The sequence below is a fragment of the Orbicella franksi genome, chromosome 12 (genome assembly GCF_964199315.1).
Source record: "Orbicella franksi chromosome 12, jaOrbFran1.1, whole genome shotgun sequence".
NCBI classification, from domain to species: Eukaryota; Metazoa; Cnidaria; class Anthozoa; order Scleractinia; family Merulinidae; genus Orbicella; species Orbicella franksi.
The window spans coordinates 15440829-15466508 of NC_138156.1; the positions used below are offsets into that span (position 1 = coordinate 15440829).

The 25680-nt window shown below is 37.5% G+C and overlaps 1 protein-coding gene across 1 annotated transcript in view; it reads right to left on the reverse strand.

Annotated features, from left to right (window-relative positions):
* Positions 1–2399: 2399 nt before the first annotated feature.
* Positions 2400–25680, reverse strand: part of LOC145462368 (telomerase-binding protein EST1A-like) — a 50121-nt gene continuing 26840 nt past the window's right edge. Inside the window, exons 6-18 of the mRNA XM_081445874.1 lie at positions 23688–23836; positions 22916–23153; positions 13022–13107; positions 11089–11192; positions 10611–10814; positions 10351–10409; positions 9268–9301; positions 9034–9096; positions 8091–8244; positions 4982–5072; positions 4003–4126; positions 3516–3597; positions 2400–2876 (exon numbers count right to left, since the gene is read on the reverse strand). Of these exons, the coding sequence (XP_081302000.1) occupies positions 2746–2876; positions 3516–3597; positions 4003–4126; positions 4982–5072; positions 8091–8244; positions 9034–9096; positions 9268–9301; positions 10351–10409; positions 10611–10814; positions 11089–11192; positions 13022–13107; positions 22916–23153; positions 23688–23836 (1519 nt within the window). The 3' untranslated portion in view covers positions 2400–2745. The remainder of the gene's footprint in view (positions 2877–3515; positions 3598–4002; positions 4127–4981; positions 5073–8090; positions 8245–9033; positions 9097–9267; positions 9302–10350; positions 10410–10610; positions 10815–11088; positions 11193–13021; positions 13108–22915; positions 23154–23687; positions 23837–25680) is intronic.

Here is a 25680-nt window from a genome sequence, read left to right on the forward strand (position 1 = left end):
TGGTGAATTTTCACCAATGTTCACCTCGCCTTCGGCAAATATATATATCCCATCTGGCATCGATGGAGAACATCCGTGAAAACAACCGGCGATGACATGGGATTTTCAGATGGCCAGCGCTAACACCCCAGCTATATAGAACGTTTCTTGGCATAAGTCAACGCGGGAATGTTGATGGCCAAGTTCGCCTTTTTTTTTATTTCGAGCCTTGCCTAGTTCCCGTACGGCTTTCTCCTAGGCCTTCGCGGTCAGTTGATTTCGTTGACGTATCCCAGACGAACGGCCCGGACCACGGGACACGAAACGATTGACCGCGGCGAAATATTGAGGCCTAGGAATGAGGCAAGTTCGAGCCTCACTCAGTGCGCTTCGCTTTCTTTCTTCTCGCACCGTTATTTCCGGTTAACATCAGCAAAAATCAACTTCCGTCTACGCCGGTTAAAAGTCCACGCAAATTCCCGGATGAAGTCCCCTATTGCTAAAACTCATTCACTGCGCATGCGCGCATGAATGAGTTAAAAAGGGTTAAAAAGCATCTTGTGGCTTGTCAAGTAATCCGACAACATCAGGAGGAGGAGCTTGTCACACCTACAACACATAACATTTTGTACATTAGTATGCCATATGCCAGTCATATGAAATCAGCTGTTACTAAGAGCCTGCACTATGCTGACAAAATTTCTTTGACTCTATCAAAAATCTTGACCAAAGATGGTCGTAGTGGTAACCTGTGGTGGGACTGGATGTGTCACGAAGTTCTTGATATATACGGGCAGTGTAGACTGTCTGTAAAACAGATTATAGTGATGATCGGAATCAAAAGCAGTACAATGTTTGTTTACCACAAAGTGTGAATCACATGGTGAGATCAAAGATCAAAGAGAGATCAAAGCGAAATCAACTTTAATAAAAGGCTGACAGTTTTCCCTCTGATCGTGTTCTATGAATTGAAAAATCTGTCAGTTTTCATACCTGTAAAAAATTTGTCCTACTCCAAAGCGGGACAACGCCGCTTTTTAAGTTTGATAAGGTTTGACTAAACTTAGTAGGACAAAAGAACTGCGAGCACTTATATCGCAGAACTGATGAGAAAATTTTTTCCAAAATGAACAAATATTGGCCTAGGGCGTACAAGCCCTTGATTTTTAAAACTCGAAATCTTCATTCTAATTTCATTTAATTAGTTTTAAGGTTTTGGTCTTGAAGAGATTCTGATATTTGATTCTGTTAACCCTGTGTTTATACTTGAGGTCCTTGAGCATTTACCGAAGCAAATATTAATTGACTAAACCTTGGTAAAATTGTACGGTGTTTATACTGGATCAAATAACCGAGTTAAACCTGTCATAAATCACGATCAAATTAGCCTGCAAACGCAGACGTATTTCTGGCTGTCACTTGGTTCCGCCGAAAATTACGCGCTAGACGTGCGTGGTCATGGCTGCGAAACCAATTCTGGTTTGAAACCCGTTTACACGGAAATTTCGTTGAAAAATGGTGAAAAAGAACTTCAGAATATCTAGAGTTGCGTTAGAATATATTGTCCGAGTGGCTACTCCGGATTTGGCTTACTTTTTTTTGCCATGACTAGTATGTAGATCGAAAACAAACGTTGAAAACGTGGTCGTTAAAACATGACTGACTGAGATTGATGCAATCTGGACACCACGGGATGCGAGATACTATGTGACCACAAGTGGAAATATCTGTCATGTCAACCTTTGTTACCAACCTGCCTGATCACAGGGTAAATCACACTTTTACCATGGTTAACTTTCTATTGTCTCGGGCAGCATTAACAATTTTCAACAAAATAAACACATCACAACGGTGATGCCTGTAAATCAGCTGAAAAAGCTACGCAGTAAATAATAAAATCGGTCCAGGCTTGTTAGGATTAACCTCTGTGTCCTCGCTCATGGTTTCCAGGTGTCTCCCGAAGGCTGAACTTCGGGTGCATCGTGGCAGAGGTCAGGTTACTCGTAAAGTTAGGTATCAGTGAAAACGAGTAAACATTTAAGTAAAACATCATAAGCATCATATTCTAAAATCGTCCTCGAACAAGCGATATTATAGTGGCAATCTTGGCTTTGTTATCCATTTGTTTCTAAATATTCTTTCAAAACGTCGGAGAAACGAGGAAACGTTGCAATTTTGTCGACCACGCTAAGCCCGGCACTGCACACTAATGGCTGATAGTGTGCGATGGCTCAGCCAATCAGATTACAGCATTTGCATTGGTGTACTGGTAGAATTCTACTAATGGATGATAGTGTACGAGTTGCTCAACCAACCAGACTGCAGCATTTGCATTAGTATACTAGTAGAATTCTACTAAAGACGAATAACCAGCTAGCACACTTCAATATACGTAACAATTCACACACACACTGCATAAATATCTACTGGACAGCAATGTATTTCACCTTTCTCTATCATTTACAAGGCTTAAAATGACCAAATGATGTTATATGTAAAATAATCTTGTTTCATAAAGCGGCGTTTGTCCTGTAGCAGCATTTTTTAAACCATGCATATATGCAGGTGTCGATAAGTCCTCTCCTGTACAATTCGTCCTTCACAGATGTTGTCTTGATAGGCACCGAAATTTGGCTTTCCAATCAGTAGTCAGGAATCAGCTTCTTTTCCCTGATAGCAGCCGTTATTGTGCCATATTTATTTTCCGACCTGATGATGCCGTATGTTGGTTACGGGACCCAGGTCACTTCATAGCTGCAGCTCTTCTCACAGCCTGGCCATTTTCCTAAACTGTGGTACTGTTAGCACAGGAACATTTCTGGTGTACGCTTTCACTCTGAGGTTCCTGTCATTTGTCATCAAAACAACTTTCCTCTGGATAGTTATTGGCTTGTTTTCTGGGAAAAATAATAACCTCTAGTCTTACTAACCGAGTACGAGGGTCGCACTGGGAATTACTGGCCCGGGGTCGTGACAGTACGGAACAAGTGCAGCGAGGTCCGTGCAAAAACGACCGAGGGCCAATATTCCCCAGTACAGCTCGAGCAAGCTAGGTTAGTAAGTAGTTTCTTATATGTCGCTCGAAAACAAAAAAAATGCATGGCTTATGACCGTTTCCGTGTATGGCAAATCCCGACCACAAAAGAACCAAAAGAATGCTAGGATTTACCTCGAGACTACCTTGCCATACAATAAGAATATATAAAAAGATAATTATAGGAACTAGAATTGGTCTCAAGGCTGCTTTTCACTAACTCATGAGCGATTTCTATGCAGTTTTACATTGGAGGATTTGGGGCACTGTTTAATACAAGATAGTTCAACGCTCTTCCAAGCCTATATGAGCTGATCAACAGCAATTTCTAATTAACGCCAACATTAAGATGATATATGACATACATGGTATATATGATAATACACATATGAACATTGTGTTTCACAGCGATTGGTAAAGATAAAAACAGGATATCAGAAGACAAACTCTTCACGTTATTGTAGTATTCGTATAAAGACAAACACTCTGAACAAAACTGTACCTGTGGCCAATCGGTTTACAAAGTTTTCTTCACAATAGTGCAAACAACATGAAAGGATGATGTCATCATTGCAGCTCTTACCCTAAAATACAGCCAACATAGACAAATTAAGTGTTGGCCAGTCTAGCGTAACCATGGCAAGTACCGTAGATTAAGTGCTGGTTAACCTGGCCACAACTATCTCTGGGCATGGGATAGCAATATCAACTTTCAAAATCATTTGGTTCATTTGTCGTCAGCTTTAGCCATTTGTCAATTCTCAGTGAGAATCTTGGTTTCCATAATTCATAATTTTGTGAAATTATTGCGAAAGCTTGCGTACCACATTGGATTTCATACCCTTCCATTCCAACCACGACAGGAACCTCCTCTTTGATCTCCTGCCATTCCGTCGTTTTTTTTTTCCCACGATATCCGAGCTAGGAACAAGCTGAATTCCTACCAAAATTGGCAGACTTAGTCAGTTAGGACTGTGAAGCCACTTTACCTTCCTTCCTGAAGGATCTTCACTTCTGAATGCTATGGTATCTAGTTCAGTGCCCTTGCTGGTGACTGTTTTTACCTGAGGGTTTCTCTGACTGAACTCGTTCTCAAGAAAGTCAATTGCAGACCTGTAGAACATAACCAGTGAAATGACTATCCAAAAAAGAAAAATTTCTGTTGCCCGCTACTTCATAATGTCTTACCAGTCTTTCTTTTTCTTAATGTAGATTCCGATTAGAGAAGTTTTGAGGAACATTTTAAAATAAGAACTAGAGAAATCAGAAACGAACATTTCCCCATCCTCCTGACAGCATTGTCAAGTTCAAAATGTGAGTGTTGTGAAATATGATTATGGAACTACGAGAAAAAATGAGGTGAAGTATAGGTATGAAAATTGGGAGTACATTGTTCTACGTGAAAAGTTGTGCACGGACAGAGTCAGACTGAGTGTTTAGATCTGGTTTAGTTCTCTTGAAAAAAAATCTCATAAATGAGGCAATCCAGTTTGTTTTACACATTTCTTCAGTGCTTTAAATCAAGGATGCTGACTTCCAGGTTGTGTTTTACTATATTAACTGAAATAATTTGTGTGTTCTTCGTGCCCTTTCTGTTTTGTTTGACCATCCTACTTTTGTTACATCAAAACAAAAATTCAAGTTGGCTGTTTGACAATCAATCGGTCACAGAGTGATGTTGTCAACAGCCGAAAAAAAAAAACAAAACAAAAAACAATAACTTCATTCTGGCAAATATATGGAGCGGTTTTCAACTGAGAGTCAAAAGGTCTCTAAAGCCCAAAAACCAAAGCAGCAATTGTTTTTGGTTTTGCATCATCTCATTAAGTAGGTGATGCAAGTTTTTTCAACCTATCATTGACAAACGCAATTCCAGATTACTTTGAATTTAAAATTGCAAAATCTCTCATAGACACTTGCCTATTTTACAGAGTAACCATGACATTTTACTTCTCATATACAACTGACCTGGCATTCTCCAGAACGTACTGGGCATGCTGTAGATTGTTGTATTTGTACGGCTGGAAATCTTTCTTCAAACCGTCAAGTTCATTGATCACTGAGTGAGAAACAACACACGCATCAGCCAACCCAGTTATCTTTTAGCAAAATAAATCAACACACTGTATTCATTGATAAATACCCGTATTTCATCTTTTCACTGCCAAGAATATCGAAGTCTAGCTTTGTCTCGCCAGTGCTGCTACCAAAACAAAGCGCTTGCGTGCGAATTCCCAACAGTAAGGCAGGAAAAAATGGAAAGTAAAATCAAAAAAGGAAATTTCAAGAAAACTCCAGTTTCAAATTGGAAATACTGTAAACAAAGAGTACCATCTACAAAAAATTCTAGGTTTCTTTTTGCGCACTTCAAACCCCTCAGTGGCGCTATGTTCAAACGGGAACCGCTTACAAGTGGAGCCCGTGTCGTAGAACTTGTCAATTTGCCCTAGAGGAGCTGGAGGCAACTTAAGAGTCACTCTCCCTAACCACCGCGTGAGGTGCGGCACAAGGTCGGAAAAATGGACCCCTTGATATTTCGTCCACAGATAACCTATGGTATGCTAAGAATTGTGATATAAGACTCAGGTTCTAGAGTTTTTACATTTTTGAGAAAAAGACGAAAAACCGTCGAAAACCCGTGAAGCCGAAAAATCATAGAAATGACGTCAAATTTCACGATCAGATAATCGACCTCGCGTGAAGGCGCATAGCAAATTATGGTTTTCTGCAGTTTACAATGTTATTTAGGATGTATTGCTAAGCTGCTTTGATGACATTTTAGACTTACAATTATAATTCCGAATTCCTGGAGAGCAAGCGAAGAGAACCGAAGTTTCTAGACTTTGAAAATCAAAAATTCCATACCGTTTTCAAACATCTCAAAACATACTCAGTATTAGGTAGAATTCTTTCAAAATTCAATTCTAGCGAGTTCAAGAGCTGTTTTTGAACGTGATATAACTTTTTTCTTGGCAAAAGTTATTTCTGAGGCGAGCGGCCCCACGCAAGTTGACCCAATTTGACCTTTCGAAGAGAAGACAGTTGTTTTGAGTTTGTTATACGACAGTAAATATAAATGGCGAAAAAGCACATTTCTTTTTGGCCCGATTTCCCGGCCTTTACAGTTGTTTTGAGTTTGTTATACTAGTAAATATAAATGGCGAAAAAGTAGATTTCTTTTTGGCCCGATTTCCCGGCCGTTTACAGTTATATTAATTCACTTATACAAGTAAATTGAACTGGCGAAAAAGGCGATTTCTTTTTGGCCCGGTTTCCCGGCCGTTTACAGTTATATTAATTTACTTATACTAGTAAATTGAACTGGCGAAAAAGTCGATTTCTTTTTGGCCCGGTTTCCCGGCCGTTTACAGTTATATTAATTCACTTATACAAGTAAATTGAACTGGCGAAAAAGTCGATTTCTTTTTGGCCCGATTTCCCGGCCGTTTACAGTTGTATTAATTTAGTTATACTAGTAAATTGAACTGGCGAAAAAGTCGATTTCTTTTTGGCCCGATTTCCCGGCCGTTTACAGTTATATTAATTTACTTATACTAGTAAATTGAACTGGCGAAAAAGTCGATTTCTTTTTGGCCCGATTTCCCGGCCGTTTACAGTTATATTAATTTACTTATACAAGTAAATTGAACTGGCGAAAAAGTCGATTTCTTTTTGGCCCGATTTCCCGGCCGTTTACAGTTATATTAATTCACTTATACAAGTAAATTGAACTGGCGAAAAAGTCGATTTCTTTTTGGCCCGATTTCCCGGCCGTTTACAGTTGTATTAATTTAGTTATACTAGTAAATTGAACTGGCGAAAAAGTCGATTTCTTTTTGGCCCGGTTTCCCGGCCGTTTACAGTTGTATTAATTTACTTATACTAGTAAATTGAACTGGCGAAAAAGTCGATTTCTTTTTGGCCCGATTTCCCGGCCGTTTACAGTTATATTAATTTACTTATACTAGTAAATTGAACTGGCGAAAAAGTCGATTTCTTTTTGGCCCAAATTCCCGGCCGTTTACAGGTATATTAATTCACTTATACTAGTAAATTGAACTGGCGAAAAAGTCGATTTCTTTTTTTTTCTTTTTTTTTTGAAGACATTGCAATGTATGGATTGATTTTCCAGAAGAGTGTTGCACAAGCTTAGCCTGGAACCGGCGTACAAGCTCGATGTCAAGATATGACCCTAAATTATAAAGCGCGGCAACAATAAAGCAATGGAAAAATTAACTGAGAACATCAAAATTATTTGCCTTCAAACACCCATTTGGAAGGTAAGCCGCCATCGAAGTATTACCTCAGGTTTACTGGGTAGTTTTAATGGGAAATGGCAGGGTTTTTCAATGGTTTGCTCAGAAAGCGAGCTAAGACTAGTCGAATTGTTTACATTTCCTGATTAAACAAAATCTCTTCGAAAGGTCAAATTGGGTCAACTTGCATGGGGCCGCTCGCCTCAGAAATAACTTTTGCCAAGAAAAAAGTTATATCACGTTCAAAAACAGCTCTTGAACTCGCTAGAATCGAATTTTGAAAGAATTCTACATAATACTGAGTATGTTTTGAGATGTTTGAAAACGGTATGGAATTTTTGATTTTCAAAGTCTAGAAACTTCGGTTCTCTTCGCTTGCTCTCCAGGAATTCGGAATTACAATTGTAAGTCTAAAATGTCATCAAAGCAGCTTAGCAACACCTCCTAAATAAAATTATAAACTAAGGAAAACCATAATTTGCTATGCGCCTTCACGCGAGGTCGATTATCTGATCGTGAAATTTGACCTCACTTCTGTGATTTTTCGGCTTCACGGGTTGTTGACGATTTTTCGCCTTTTTCTCAAAAATGTAAAAACTCTAGAAACTGGGTCTTATATCACGATTCTTAGCATACCATAGGTTATCTGTGGACGAAGTATCAAGGGGTCCATTTTTCCAAACTTGTGCCACATTTTTTCAGTCTCATTCGGTCCCTATAGAGAGTCGCTCTTACGAAAGGTGATTTCAGGATCAGACTCCTCCAAGCTATATGGGGGAAGTTGGCATAAACACATACTATCTGAAGCAATACTGGCTTACCTATGAGAGGCACAACAAGAGTGAAAGCCTGACAGGCTACAATAGCCCTGAGTCCATCCAAATGATCCACAAAACAGTTGGTATCAGGCACCAGGTATGCTGGATAGTTCTCGAACATTAAACGTGGCTTAGAAACGTGCTCCTCTATTACAGCCTGTGTTTATAAAACGCCGTTATTATTAACAGGACAAAACTAAATAAAATCAATTACTAGCTGAATTGGACATCTTTCACTGAGTCACATGGGAACTAAGAACACTATAAATCATAAGCTATCCCTAGATTATATATCCTCCAGATATTCTGAAATGCTCTCGTGAGAAAGAAAAGTAAACGATCCTGGAAATTATGTTTAGCAAAGTTAGGAAAACCTACTGTAAACTTTACAAGTGGATGAGATATAAAGCCTTTTAACTCACTCGGCTAAAGCTAACTCCAAATTCAGTAATACGAGGTAAATATTAGGAATATTGATTTTTTATAATAACTGCACAAATTATCGCGTGCTCATTGGCTAATTTTCATTGTCAATGAGCGGACAGACACATGAATTTATAATTTTGGAGAATGACACTGTCAGGACCTGCCGCAAACCACAGAAAAGTCCAGACCTAGGTTCATGTTTTGTATCTCTCGCGCTTAAGTCCCATTAAAACTACTCCCATTAAAACTACTCGGAATCCAAACTTTCGAACAGCCCAGCGAAAAGAAAATTGGTTTTAAAAATCGGGACTTTAAAATATCGGCGGTAAATTTCTGCCAAGTCCAGTGGAGAGGAAGAAGCGAAATGGAACTCTTAACTCAAGAAACAGTTTTGGGTTTTGTTAATGGCTCCAAGAGAAGGGGAAATGTTTGTCAAGCAAACACAGCACTGGGAAGTTGTAGCTCTATAATATTGCAATCATCTTTAGAGTAAGGGAGCAAAGGCCAAGTAATGGATTACTTTAGCTTTATCCTCTCTCTCCTTGTGATCTTCCGCTTGTTTTTTTAGGGCATCTTTCTTGGCCTACAAAAGACATTATAGAAGATAAATGTTCTACTGCTGTAAACTACTTTATCTGTAGAGTGCTTCCCTCAAGTGCAAAACTAAACCAATATACATAGCTATGCCACAAATCAAGCTGTGAATGATCTTAAATCCAGTTGTCTGGTACCAAGATATCGACTAAAGCCCTACCTTGAGTTCCTTTACGTCTTTTTCCACCTCATCACTGTTATGGAAAATTATTAAAGCAAAGATTTGTTAGGAATAGTGAGAAAGCCAGCTGGAAAGCTAATAAAAATACGGATGAAAGCTAAGATCTGTCAAATTGTTGAACAATAGCACTATTATCCCGTCTAACTCAAGCCACACATTAACTTAACTACACTATAAACTCCAGTTTCTGGACAGCATAACATATCTAAGTAAGAAAACAAATCAAAAAGGTGCAGGGTAGGTTAAGATTGAAAGAGATTGAAACAGGTTTCCAACAACAAGCTCAAAGGATTTAGGCTAGGTTTTGCAAGAAAGTGCAACCCATGTTATGTTAATTTGTAACATGGTATTGTTAGTAGTAACAGTACATGTATGTTGAAAAGCAACATACAACATGAAAGAAGGTTTGTTACATTGCAACTACTTGAACTGGGCCACTTGGAAGAAAATTGACTTATGAAAACGTTAATTGAGAACAATGAATGCCATGAATGGTGATCTTTTTCGGAAATGGATCAATTAAGACGACCCACCCAGACATTACTGTTCCACAACATAATTTTACATGAAGTGAAGGCAAATTTTTTTAATTTTTTTAATTTATTTTTTAATTTAAAGTAACACGTCTTAACAAATAACACGTATCACAAATTACAAATTACAATAACAAAGTACTCTGATATGGCTGTAAGGCAAATAAAGAACTGTTTTACTTGAATATGTTTACAGTCTATGCTTCCATACTGTAATCATCCGGATCTCACCCAGGCTCATCCTTGATGGAAAATTATCATAATTTATGAAATCCAAATTAATTACTCATTTCTGCTCGTGACTACCACATTGAAATTGTTGAAAGCTGTTAAAAATTGACAATCAAAAGAATTACAAAGTTTCCTGAGTGGTCTTTAACTTTGTTGGATTTCCAATTTCTTGCAGAACACTGTAATTGTCGTATTTTTCAACACAGAGTACTGGTTCGTTCATAAAAAAAGGTCACCTTCATTTGTTCTCACTTGACGCTCACAGTGGGCTGATCATAAGTCACACTGTACCACATACCCTGAATCCAGCTCTTCACCTTCGCTCTCAATAATCACATCACCTTCATCATCTGATTCCTGAAACAAACAGAACTGTTATCAATGGAGGATTTTGGAGTTGGTCACTGCCTTGGGTTAATAAGGGAAGGTTTAGAAACCAATTACCACTCAGAAACTAGTTAACATTGGTTAAAAACTAAATAACCTATTTACTGTTATTACCTAGCTAGTGCCACAGTTACACCATGTACTACCTCAGTAGAATCCTCAGCTACAAACCTCATGTTCGTCATGTCGTGATGTGTCCAAGTGAACTGTGACTGAGTCTGCTGACCCCTTAACAGGTGACACTGGAGTGCTCTTTATCATTGCAGAGAACTCTCCCTTCTCATCATCAAATTCTAAAGGAGGGTTTTCCAAGGAGACCAGAAAAACAGCAAAACCCTTCAGACACTGGCAACGGAGATAGTCCTCAGCCAGGTTCTACAAGAAACATAAGGAATTCCACTTACTCTGCAGAATTCAAACTAACAGCTATCTGCAGTTGATAATTAATTATATCACTAAGGTAAAGCTAGTGAATCAGATGTAGGAAATGTTTGTACTACTTTTTGCTTGCCTTGACCTATCTATCAAGAGTGTACAACTGTAATGTCATGTGTACTAATACGATCATCATTATAAATTTGGCATAGAACATTTTCACATGTAATTTGTTGTAGTTTACTTTTCTAAAAATCAACAGTGTCCACTTTACCTTGTTCTGTACATCAGAAACTTTACACATTTGTCTGGTGGCTTTGTTCAATGGCTTAAATCCAGCAAGAAATTCATCTTCCCAAAGGGTTACTATCTCATTACCTAGGGCATGACATACAGGCCTGCTATATGATTGACTACATTAAACATGACATAGAACCTCAACTCCAACTGTTTTTAAAACACATCAAATCTTGTTAATGAAATTATATATCGCAAAAAAATTAAAGCAAGGAAAGTTATGCAAATCATTTTGTGACTGTCTTGAACCTTACACGTGGAAAATTATTTTCATATGGATCACGCAAGGAAGACTTTAGTTACAACGTATTTAAATTTGCTAACTGAATCACAAAAGTACGAAAAATCGCGCGACTTCTAAGGGAAATAGTTGTGTTTTTCACCGACATCCTAGTAGACCGGTGTTGTTGTGCGAAGAAGATCATTGCGTGTTTGTGGATTTTTTTGTTTTGTATTCGATGAGATGCAAAGGGAGCAATAATCCATCCAAAGAGCACAATAGTGCTGTGATACATAAGCGGTATGGCGAATCAAAGATTCAGGTTGTGGTGCTACCACCGAAGGGCCACAAGGCAAACAAGGCAAAACAAATAAATTCTTATGGCAAGAAAATGCGAGAAATGGCAAGCTCCTGCCCAGTCCGGCATGTTTCCGAAAAGCACAAATAAGATTGTCTGAGGTTCTTGGCGGACAATGCTTTGACACAACAGCATTTTGTGCAATTGTGGTTTGTACAAAGTACGAACTAAAGGCCGCCATCTTCAACACAGGTGGAAGACCGATTTCGCGAAGACCACTGTCTGAAGACAATATCGCATTTCAGTCGGCAAATAAGTTGTAAAGTCTTTCTCACGCTTTCTTGTCAAATTATTGACAAAAAAAATCCATAAACACGTAACGATGTTCTTCGCAAAACAACACTTCAAATGGTACTTTTTTTTCTCAGAAATCACGTGATCTTGCATACTTTTGTGATTCAGTTACCAACAGTTGGCTACGCTGTAACGCAAGTCTCCCTTGCGTGATCTATTTGAAAATAATTTTCCATGTGTAGAATTAAATAAAGTTTAAGACAATCGCAAAATTATTTGCGTCACTTTGCTTGTTTTAATTTTTTGTTGTAAAACGTCGATCCAGAACAGTTTTGTCCAGAATCGTAAAGGAATCTACTTCAAAATTCCTCAAGGATGCTGCAAGATCCTGTAAGAACTTATTCTAAAATCCTGGCTAAATTTTAGCAAAGATCTTTCTCAGAATTAGGGCCAAAATCTTTTTAAGATCCTCATCATCTTTTCTCTAAGACCTTTGAAGATCATGCAAAGTTTTCACCAGTTACCCCACCACGGTCATGCAAATTTACAACCAATTACTTAACCATTTACACCTGGAGATTTTTGGCAAAATGGATTTTTGTACATTTTTGACATTTTCAGCATGAAAATGAGCTAAATTAGTTCCAATATACTCAAAAAGGCATTTGTAACATGACAACATGCCTTTCTTTCCACTAGCATCACGTTTTATGACATTTTTGCTTGGGTATGTGCAAAAATCAAAATTTTGAGACAGTTTTTAGATGAGAAAGTGACCTAAATCTTTAGGCTTCTCAATGTTTTATTTCTTATTTTTGCCTTTCCTTTCTGTCCCTTTCTTATCTTTTGCTGCAGTTGTTGAACTTCTACTCAGCTTGCTTCCAGTTCAAGAATTCCTGAGACGGGAAATTCTTTGGTGTATTTTTCGTGCTCAATTGACCCAATCACTCTGATCTGGGTATCACTGGAAAGATCTTTTCCTCCTTTTCCGCTTGTCACGGGCAGTTACCGGTGGCACAGACGTCAATCACAATAGGTTAATTAGGAGAGAATTTATTTCCCCTGTTAACAGCAATAAAAAACAGGAATTTTTCTTACCATCCTCATCCTGAACATTGTCAATATCCACATAGGCTATAGCATTTGTGAACTGGCTCACCGATTCCCAAAGATTTCTATGGGTACTAAAGAAAAATAATTGCATAGTATTTAAAATGTGTCTTCCAGCAAGACATATTCATAGACAACAGAAATGAGCCTTAAATGAAAATATTCCTGCTATTTGAGGTACTGCAACAGAAAGCAGTGTCTCATATGAGTTACACCCCATGTGCTTTTATGAACTGATACCACCACAGATGACTATATCAGTTGTTAAAACAGCTATTTTCATTTGATCATGAAAATCTGTTTCCCCAAGTGTTCCTGATTTGTTTCATCTGCAAACAATTTGAGGAGACCAAAACAAGCTAAAAGGTTTCTGACTATAAATATCCCTAATATAGAGAAAGCCTTGTTCTATATTAACCAATCAGAATGCTAAAAAGTGAGTGGTGTCAAAGAGAGAAGCCACTCAGCAACATAATTATGTACTCTTTACTCTGACTATGTTAAACCAACCATAATCCACGAGCATTCACCTCGTTGTTTAGTAGACCAATCATATTGCCAACGGCTAGTTTGTTTATGTTTATTGTTTCATAGCCATACCTAAATGGTTCTAACAGTCTCAAACGAATGGCCAGACATTACAAACTAGTTATAATCATTTTGAGGCTACTTACACAAAAGTATAACAATCATGTTAAACTAGTAATAATTGTAATAATCCAGTAATGTTTCGGTTTCAAGAGCATGCTTTTTATTTATGATTTACACATTAAGATTGACAGTACTGTTTGTAATGTCCCAAGAATCCTGTGTGAGGAGTGAATTAACAGTGCAGGCATTCTGCAGGTCTGAACCACACTTATTATCTCTTTGTATATATAGATTTAGCCAAGCCTAAAAGCGGAGCTCCTGATTGCAATAATTAACCGTAAAGGAAAACGAGGATTTGCTCTTCTTGGATCATAAACGTAAATCAAAGGCTCTTGTGAGCCAGCTCATGGATGAATTGGATTAGTCTAGAAAAAGTAGTCGAATAAAAAGGAGGAATTGGTGGATTAGGAGTATTGAAAGTTATTTGGAACGTTGAAGAGTACTCGACAAGGCAAAATATAGGTCCGCAGAGCATACATGTGCCTGCTTACATTTACTTGATATAATTAGTTTATAGCTGATAATTTTTGAAATGACTTTTTGAAAGCTTTTTTGAAAGCTCAAGTAGTACATGTACTGCGTAACTAGGTAAGTATACAAAGATTAAACTACAGGCTGTTTATACCACCTGCTTATGAATTTTAAAATGGAATATATTATTTTGATTGGCAAAGGAACATTGCACATGTCATCATAGTTCCTTGCTCTCTTCTGAGAGACTAGTGTCAAATAACATCTACAGTCTGTTGCACAATGAAACATTAAATGAGAATTCACCATATATTCACCAGTCCAAAATTGACACCCAGTCAGAGGAGTTGGTTATAACATGTACAATGTATAATATTAGCGAGTCAGCAGTGCATTTTGGGTCAAGGTAATTTGGTTGTGGTCTTTGTTCCTTTAACATTCAACTATGGTATTACGAAACAGCTAAATGCTATTATGCAGAAAATACGTCACATGGTTTTGACATTTATATTTTAAGACAATCAGCTTGAGAATGGCCAGAATATTTTGCACAATTTTACTTTAGTGGGACATGGATATTGCCAAACTCTTGTTTATTTCATGCCTTGGCAAATGTAAACAATTTGATTTTAGCTAGCTGGTAAATGGGAATAGAGAGAAAAGTGTTTCTTGAAATATTATAAGAATCTTTTCAGACAGTTTTCAGCATCCCTCCCAGATAGATCTACTTGAAAAATAGGTCTGCAATGCGTACTTGTGGGCTTAGGCATAGTTTTATTACATTCGGTCGGAGATTTTTGTTTTTAAATATAAGTATCTGGTAGTTGAAGAGACCAATTTCGATGTATTAAAATTCAGCCCAACACAAAAGGCCTCAGCATGGGGCTCTGGGGAATAAACCCTACAAACTCTAATAATAAGTTATTGCAGTTATTCCCCAGAGCCTTGTACTGAGGTCTATTGTTTTAGGCTGAATTTTAATATATCAAAATTGGTCTATTGCTACAAGTGAGGTGATCACTGGAAAGATTATTTTTTCATCCATTATCATTTAATATTTATGTGTATATTAATTAATCATTTTAGATAGTGCAGGTCCATATCAGGACTTAATGTCTTGCCAGTTTCCCAACCTGCTTTACCAAATAAATTATGTATGTACAGTATTGCGCAAAAGTAATGAGAGCGAAATGCGCGAATTTTGTTCTTTGTCGCTGCGAACTTTCAAAGAAAGTTCACACGAAAATTCAAGTGTCTTTTCGCATTGTCTTGATCGTTATTTCTTTACAACAAGGACGAAAATTTGCGGGATTTTCAAGACCAGAGCGACAATTCCTTACCAGAGGGATAATTCCGCTTGCAGTATGCGAAATATCGCAGTGCAGTGCGCTGACCAGTATCAAGCCATCAATGTATCGTTCTCTTGTGAACAATTATGGTCACATTGACGCTTTACTCTTCTATAAAATTCGCTGTTGTTAATGTGTTAATCCATCTTTCATGGCAAAGAACGTAGAGAATTTGAATCCTTTGATTGTTTTCAATGACACGAACTCGCTAACCTAAGCTTTGCCATGTCACCCTGCCAGCAAGGCAGGTACAAAAGTCGGACTGCTAGTCCGGGTAAACTCGGACGAAAGTAAAATTCTTAATAAGGTCTTTTTGAAGGCCTACTTCACCTCAAAATTCATCCAAAGTGAAATCAAATTCAGTGATCGATGGACAAGCAGACATGTTGTTTATCTAGTGCCAGGTCTCCATGTGCCCAGTTTCCTCAGCTGTTATCACGTTGGGAAGGAAAAGTGCAGAGATGTTCGGATGGCAAGTGCAAAAGGGAAAGACACGGTAACAGGTCGTTTCGCCAACGTCTCGTTCGCCAACATCGTAGGTCGATTTGCCAGCGTCCTAAGTCGCTTCACCAACATCCTACTGGTCAATTCGCCAACATCTAAATAAAAGTTTACCTTCACTTGTGTGTGTGGTCATTTATTTCAATACCTCACCTAGAATTATTTTCCATGCAAGAGCACCTCATTATTTACGACAGCAGTTCTCTGCTACACTACCCCTCCTGCTAAGATTTTTTTTTGTACGAACACTAACGGGGGGAGGAAGCGTAACTGATTTATAACAATCAATACAGCTTGAATGTTACTAAAACTACAGGTTAAAAAGTCTTCAGCCGGGTTAAACAGATCTGTAAGAGACTGGCCTGAATAGTTCGATAATAGCTTCGAACCTTCGACGGTAATATTGCAAGGTTGCGCAGACCTGGGTTCATTGTGGCTGCACTGTGAGTACTTTCGCGAGTAGCATTCCTTGTTCGATGAAAACAGGTTGGCAAACAGACCATTTGAGCTTGCAAGCTTTAAGACTGCAACAAACAAAGTGATATCAGCTTTCTCTGGACATAAGCAAGGTAAGTTTGTGAGAAAAGGCTTTGAGATATTACTATCACTCACGATGATATTAACATTTTTATTGCGCACGTTCTTGTTTTGCTCTGGCTTAATTCATCTTACTACTGGGAATTGATGGGAAACTTAAGGAACAGAGCAAATTTTTGCTAGAAAGTTCGAAGGAAAATTTGAGGAGAGCGAATTTTCACTCAAAAAATCGGACCAAATTATCAACAGACACAAATTACTGCTCAAAAATTCGCTTCGACTAAAACAATGGGCAGCGGGAAAATTCATCGAATTTTCTTTGAACTTTTGCAGTGAATTTCGCGAATTTCGTCGAATTACACTCTCATTACTTTTGCACAATACTGTATGCGTGTATGTATGTATGTATGTAAGATAAAGGTGTAGAAATAGGTGAATTATGTAACATAATTTTTTGGATTTCTGGTATCAACATAGATAGGTTGTTACAACTTTTAAGTAGGAAATTTGTTGCAGAATACTGTTTACTTGATTGAATTTATAGGGTATGCAGAATTGGCCGATTTTCGTGAAGTTTTGCCCAAACATTCCTGGGATAATGACAAATGAAAGTGTGTCTCGAAATTTTGATATTTATTACGTTTTTTCTGTGGTGTCCATTTACACAACACATCTTGCATATTTTTTGCTACTCCAACTTTAGATGTGAATATCTAGACAACCAATCAGAATATCAAAGAAGCATGACACTCTTTTGTTGATTGATGCCTTGTGAACAAGACTCTACAGCCATTTTGCTTGTGCTGAAGCATCCGATCACCGATAAATTCAATAGAACCCTCGTTCGTTTCATGCCTAACTGGCTCCTGAAGTTTCTAAAATTAAACCCTGACATTTCATGACAGAGAAAGAGCCAGAACTGGACAAGAAGCAATGAAAAATATTTGAAAGGTGCAAGAATTGCACCACTGTTGCACACAACATTTGCTTAATTCATAAACATGAATGAGGCAGTAATAGGTGGTATAAAACGATCCACAAGACTATGTGATAAAGTGTAGGTAGCACTAACTTTTTCAGAAGTGTAAAACACATTGTAGGTTTAAGATATTCCAAGGTGTCATTGGCTACAAAAAGAAATATCCATCATACTTAAGTGCTAAATAGCAATGAAAGCCAACGGTAAGATTGCAAATTTGGTTTGCAAAAAGACAATTTATATCAGGAGTTTTTTTCCTCACCCCAGCCCAGCGTTGTCAAAGCATTTCAACGCTAAATGTTTCAAACACTCCGTCACTTATCCCGAAACAACTTCCTGTAAGCTGCATAAATTTCTTGACCTTTGCCACAGATTGTCTGACATTTCCAAGAAACTTTTTGGTTTCTCGAAACACCCACATCTTGCCAACATAAGCTACACCTTTTGTTTAAACATCAGAAACATTTCAAGGCCTTTTAATGGTTTTTGATATCCTCGTTTAATTTCACTGTGGAAGAAAAATACCAGCGAAAATAATGTGCTATCTTTCTAGGAGGTCATCACTGTCTTGTGCATAACATTTCCACGTTCTAAGGTAAATTTTGAACACAACTTTGGCTGCCATTTTGTCTTGGTCTTCTCAAAATTTCACGTGATTAAAATCTCCAAGTTTTTTCAGAGATTTTGTACCACATGACCCAGCCTTTGCCAGGGTCTTCTCCAGACGAGCTACCATTTTGAAAATCATTGAGGAGAAGGCCCTTCTCAGGAGAGGAAAACCAAAAAGTGATACCTTGCTAAAAAGGCTTCGGAATCTAGCTGAGAAGCGAGATGACAAAAGTAAAAACAACAAGGCATTGAGGTAATTCAATTTTATTGCAAAAATATCACAATTTCAGCTAAAATGTTGATTACCGTTGTAGTCCAAAAATATTACATTGGTTTTTTTAATCCTTGTTTATACTTGTTTGGTTGGAAATGATTATTTTTAGCTCATGAAAATTTTTCATCATAAGACAAAATGGATGTAATTAGTTTTTACTATGCTGCTTGATAACCATGGTATGCCACTTGATAAACCATATTGATTTGTTTCACTGACAGCATGAATATTGTTTGTTTCTAGTGCTTAACTAAAAATCTTAAGACATACTTTAAAGTGATCCAAAAACATTCATGTCAGCAATTTTTGACTTTACCATCGACAATGAACTGACAGTGTTGACTGATCCATGCCAATCTTTTTGCGACTTGTTTTGGCTCCTTTCTGCAATACCATTAGCAACTGATTTAAGTTTTTGAAAATCATCTCGCTCACCAAAAACAATAGCTGCAACTTTTTTATTCTCCAAATCGTTTCTTTTAACTAAAAAAGAACTCTATGAGGTATATTTGCATGACTATTGTGTCATGTTTTGATCTGACACCCTCTCAATATCATCCCCCACCAATACGCAAACTCAGCAAGAAATGAAAAATGTAAACAAAAGAAGTGGCTTAAATTTTGGCCTGTAGGCAATTTTAAAGCTTTCATTCAATTTTGTGTTCATGAAAATCTTCTCATGCACCCAAATTGAAATTCGCATTGATTTGAAAAGCAGATGTTTTCTTTCCTTTTCAAGGCAGAGAGATTGAACAAACGAGTGAACAAGTGGGAATACTACCTTCGAATATGATATTACCATCAATGCTGTTCTGTTTGTTTTTTTTAATTTGCTGTCAATGAACTTGAAAAATATCTAAAGCATGCTATCAATTTGAGCTCTTGGAAATCTACTTGCTCGGCATTCTCTTTTCAGTCTCTCAACCTGACCTTTCTTTGCTTCACAAGTATTTATGATGGGCACTTTCATTGTGTTTAAGAGCAATTTTTAGTACAGAAGAACCGCTAAACGTTGCCCTAGCAAATTTAATCTTTGCCATCACCCAAAGTGAAATTTACTTTGGTCTGAAAACATTTCATACTTCAGGTTGTGCATTTATTTGCTTGTGTTCCTGGGTCTGTTTGAGCCCTTTAGAAAAGATTTGACTAGAAGTAAAAGAGGATTACATTCAAAAATATCATCTTCTCTGCTGCTTTGTGAAATGCGATGATCCACTTATGTCTCAAGTTTTCACTATCTTCAAGTTAGTTTTCACTATCTTCATTAACTATTAACTCTCATCAGAGGAGAGATTCTCAGGTTTCATAAAGTCCTCAGACCTTCAACATGACCTATAACTATATGGGATTATGCAGTTATATTGTATAATCCCACAAAAAATTTGGCTGAAAATAATACTCTGCCATGAAAACCCCCAGCTAAATCTTATATCAAAAAAGTTCAATTTTGTTTTGACCTTGAGTGAAGGGGATGCTTTTATTTACAATATTTGTTTTCTCCATATAACTATGCCTAAGGAGAGAGGGAATGGACTTAATAAAGTTTTATACCAGGAGGCTCCGCCCCAAGGTCCAAATTCCTTCCCTTTTGTAAAGCGTTTTTTTTTTCAGAAAAGGTTACACTGTTACATACATGTAGCGTCCAGCTTGAAACCCTTTTCACATACCTACAGTAGACCCACTATATCTCTTTTCATGGGTAAATTTGCAATTGTTTGAAATCTCTGCCTTTTAATCATACCTCCTGCCTGATAAAAAGTGTACCTTTACCCAGCTATAACAAAATAAAAAGGGTATTGAAGATTGTAATGTACACAATAAAAATAACAATTTTATTTCTTGAAATGGAAATCATAGTATTTTATTATTTTCTTGACAAGTTTGTGTTAATTTCACTAGCAATGCAGAAATTTTCAAAAGGATTGTTGACAAGTACAATCTATATTTATTTCAAGTTTTATTCCAATTGTTTGCATATCTAGTTTCTAGAAGCAAAATAAAACTCTACATAAGATAAGATACATACATCACCAGCCACCATGTGCGTTTGAGAGGGCTTGTGTTTGACATGATTGGAGAGTAAATCTCTCTCGCAAAAAGTAGATCTACACATACAGTGTCTTGGATGTTAATTTGTCTATCCATCACTCAAATTGTAGAGTATATTTACTCAATCGTGGATCCTGACTTGTATACCATCCATGAAGAAATGTTCACTCTGGTTGAACTGCATAGAATAAGGAAGAAATGTAGTGTGAAAAACAAAATTAAAAAACAAAGCAATTTGAATTTTTTTGCTTGAAGTAAGCTTATTTTAGAACACAAATTAAAGCAGGGATTTCGAACTTCTGATACGAGCACTGCCAGAATTTCAATGTGTAAATTAAAAATAATACAATACAGAAACAATGAAGCCAAAACTTAACAAGAACTTAGACTTACCTTAGACTCTACAAGGAGAGAAAGCAAGTGGAAACCATCAAATTCTCTAGCCAGGAAAAAAGCTTCTACACTGCTAAACACAATCTGACTTTCTAAATTTGTCTTGTATAAATTCTTTGACCTTGCCAGCCACACTGTTGTGACTGATACATGACCACAGTTATAAATGTACCAGTACCTCTCTCAGCTGTCATCTACATGTGAGCAAAAGCCCATAGCCAAAGTACTACATATTAACAAAAGCAACACACATGAACCCGAAATAGTTGATCTCAACTTGAGAGGTCTTCAAGAAAATTGTACCCAGGCTCTCCCTGATATCGGACCAAAATGTATGACTTTCTAGTCCCCCTGAAACCTGCCAAACATGGGCTGAAAACTCTCTGACAAAACCAGTACTTAGCAGGGGAGGAAGGAGGAAAAATGTTTAATCCAGGTTTAATGAATGAATAAATTAATTAGAATGGGGTGAGTGAGTGAGTGAGTGAGTGAGTGATTGAGCGCCATCGGACTACCTGCTAAAGGCCCATGAATGATGTCATCCATGAGCTGAAAATGATCATTTGTGAGCATGTAATTGTTCAGTGCGTGGATTCGCTATTTTTTCCAGTTAACTTTTCACGAACTATACCCAATAAGCATAACCAAGATTGTAGAAATTATAAATGCATATATCAGAGACTTTCCAAGAGACGATTGTGCACTTGGAATATGTCGGAAGAAAAGTCAACAATGTGCCGGGGGTTAATTTGTGCTGAGATTTTGCCTTTGTTTGCACATACTCCCTCCTTCTCTCCCAATATATAACCTGACTTGAGCCTGTGATCCAATCAAAAACCAGTACCCGGTCAGCAGTCAACTTCAAAAAAACACACGACCTTGATGAACTCTAAACCTGATTCCATGATATGGCAGGGCTCGAATTAAAAAAATCGTAAGGCCGCCTTTTGGCGACCAACTGGAGAAATTTAGTCGCCAGTTTGTATAATCAATAGAATATTAATTTTGGGGCTGGTTGAAAGTGTTTAAGCTTGTTTAACTTCATCATCCGGTTTCTGGTCGCGTGGAACTCACTCGCACAAGTAATTACAAAAATACGAGGACAAAAAACTAACATAGTTATACAAAACAATCTTACCCAAACTTAATAAGTAAATAAGAGTTTCTAGCCACTATCTTTGTAGCTTACGGGAGAGAAACATGACTGTATGGAGATAACACATACGAAGGAATCAACATGGCCGATTCCATTCATTACCAGATCTCCTCTTTGTAAGGAAACCGATTGCCACTGAAACAAAGGCGCAGTAAATGATGCAGTAAATCTTCCTCGCTTGCTAATTTGTTATGCATGATGATTAACATTGTCTCGCACGTGTCCTCTCGGAAACCGGTGGAAACCCAAGCGGAAACCACGTGAATATGTGAAAATCAAACACTTCGTTCCAGCGGTCTTTTTGCAAAATTCTGCGCCCATGTTACCAAGGGAATAGCTGTAATGGCGTCGAAAATATCGCGGACAGAAGTTGGTAGAATTTGGAGGTAAACTCGCTTTGTTTTTGCGATTTGGCCCGTTTTTTTTGACAACGAAAGCAAAGCAAGACGAGACAAAATGTTTGTTTTACCTTTAATCTTCTAATTTAAATCTAAATCATAGAAAAATCTGGTCGCCACATTGACGACTAAACCAGAATTTTTAGTCGCCAAAGAGAAAATGTTAGTTGCATTGGCGACTGTATCGGTCGCAATTTCGAGCCCTGTATGGTCACATGATACTGGTCAGCAGAAACCTTGTTTTGATAGCTGTCAATTAACCATAACATGGATGTCCAATATCAAAGATGCGCCTAAGATAATGTGCTACTCTCTTATTTTTCAAGGTAGTGGGCTTGGCGTACGGACATATGTACGTACATGAGGACAGTCATGTGATAACCAAAATTTTTTGAGATTGATGTGTTACCAAATTTTCTAAGGTATGGGGTTCTGCTTGCATGCCTTCGGTGCACAGGAGCTCTGATATCAACTGAAAGATTCAGGTGATCCTATGAAGAACTGTTATCTCTTACCTAATAGAGGACACTTGCCACAGATCAACACGGCACACCAGCCAGTCAGCAAACACTTTAATGGCAGGTAGAAACTGTCTTAAGGGTGCACTCAGGCCTTTGCAAGTGTTCTTCACCTCAAAGTCTATACCCTGTAGCAGAGTACAGCAGGTTTTAAGCAGCAAAATAAACATCTCAACAGCCAGATTCATGGCTTGGTCCTGGGGTGTACCCACTCTGACATACTGTTCTGTTGCATCTATATAGCAAAGAAAAGAAACTTATATGAATCCTTATTGAAGCTAAGGTGTAGAGCAGGTAAGCCTGGAAAAGATGAGCAAAGGGAAATAATTAAACAGTTGGTTCATGATCTACAGTACCATTTGAACTTGAAAAGAGATAAAGCAAAAGGTAATGAAGAAAACAAACCAATGAAATTGATACATGTACGAGAGCACCCATTGGTGAACCTGCCAGGGTTGATGGTTATTGAGGAAGAGATATGGCCATGTTGCAGGATGAACAGCCAGCGGTTTGTAAGAAATACAATGCAACATTGATCAACTTACATGTAGCAGCCCTTAGTTTTCATTTGCATTATTTCTCTTCTATATGTAGACAACATTTTTAGGACTGGCACCTTTGAGAAAAGCTTTGAAGTTCCCTATGTCGGTGAAATTGTTTAATATTTACCTTTCCAACATCCAGGAGGTTTAGACAATTTGTCCAGGATGTGTTTTGGAAGCAAGCTACATGTATAGAAGAGGCTGAAGTGACTTACAGAGTAACTAACCTTGTGCTGCAGTGTTGTCAATAGCAAACATGCTGATAGCCATCATCTGCAAAAGGTTTGACCTGCTTATTGCAGAGCATGATGGGTACTCTAACAATGTGTGCAACTCGCCTATCAGTTGGTACTGTAATGTAGGCAACCTTTCCAGGCTGAAAATATATTGACAAAAATACCATTAACATAAAACAATGACATTCCCATTGAAAGGCTTTACTGATTGAACTTACTAAATTTTTCTGTAGAATAATTTTCTGCAGAGAAGTATTTAACTGTCTGTGAGATATGTCATGTGTCTGTCATAATGTGTCACAGACTGTGTTAAATACCCCTTTTACATGTCACAAAATTTAATGTAGTAGTGTATACCCAGATAACTGGATGTATTCTTAGTTTGCAATCTGAGTACCTTCACGCATAACAGAACAGAAAAAAGATAGAGGAAATTTAGTGCAGAATATCTTTATGAATCAGTATCATCAAGGCAGAAATCAGTCAATCAATCAACCAATCTGTTGTAGAAGATTGAGGAGTATTAAAGATGATTTCCAGTCCGTACGGCACAGTCTCAGCACCCTAATGTTTATAGACATAAAAAGTCTCACTCGATGGAAAGCAAAACAATGTTATTTGTTACGAACCACATACCTTATCTTTGAGGGCTTTCAATTTATTTTTCCAACAGCTTCATTGATTTTGACAGCTGCAAAGTTGTTTCATCAAGTGATTTGGGGAAGAATGAAACATAAAGCTTTGCATCCATAATGGCGGTTGACATTAAACTTTGAATTTACTTCATGTAAGTAGTTGTGAAATGTTTACATTTTGTGATGTCTTGTATGAAACAAAACAAAAACGTAAACAAACTCTCAAGAGTGCACAGTATGGAAATCACCTTTAAAACATGCCACCTGACAGGGTGCAGAAAAAAGATCAAATTATGTGGAAATTTTTCAGGGGGAATGCAGAAAAATGCATCGATTATACAGAAAACACACTGGATTATGCGGAAATTTCAATAGCAAACAAAATTAACAACAGTGAAATGAAAATAGAATGAACTTAATTAAACATCGAGAGATATTGTTTATTCAGTATTTTACCACTTTTTAGTTGCAAATATGATATCATCACTGATCTAATTTGCATAATAGAAAAATGTCAATATCTCTAAAATGAAAAAAGATATTAAAAAAAAAAAAAACGCCATTCTTCTGTATTTTTAAAGGCCTTTCAAATACATGGAAATAATTTTTCATGTCATATGCACTATAAAAGCCATCCCAGGTCTCCAAATTGTGACCGATACTGTTGCCAATGCAATTACCATTTCATCTTTGGCAACCAAAACTTCTGGCTCAGTTGCCATTATGGTGACTACATTTCTGTGCGCTGACAATCAATAACGGTTATTTTGTCACACAATATGTCCCTCTAGAAAATTATATTGAAAGATCTTCCTTTCTAAAACATTCAACATAAGAAAAGAAGTCAATCCATCCTTTTGCTTTGCTGTATTGACTCTCTCACAGTGGAAAACTTCCAAATGGCTGACCATGCTCGAAATCGCCCTATAATGCATTGCAAACCCTTGATCATTGACTAACATCATGTATGCCTATGGATTGTTCTCTTGTAATTTAGGGATCCTTCATACTATTATCTGATTCAAAAGAAACTTTATTGAGTAGAAACACTTTAAAAAGCACTTACTATTAAATTTTATCATAGATCCTAATAAACTGCTTTATTTTCCTTGGTACTCTAATGCATTTTTTCCTCCCATTTCCTAAAAAATTGGCCCCTAAAAAGATCTTCAGGGGCCACTTTGGCCCTCAAGTAAGATTTTCTGGCTGAAACACTGCGTAGCCCATAGTCATGTAGCCCTGTAGCCCTGTAGCCCATTCGGCTTCACCTCATGGGCTATTGACCCAAGGCCCTTGAGGGTGAAGGGTCTAATTGTTTTAGTATCACCCAACTAGTTGGACAGAAAAGG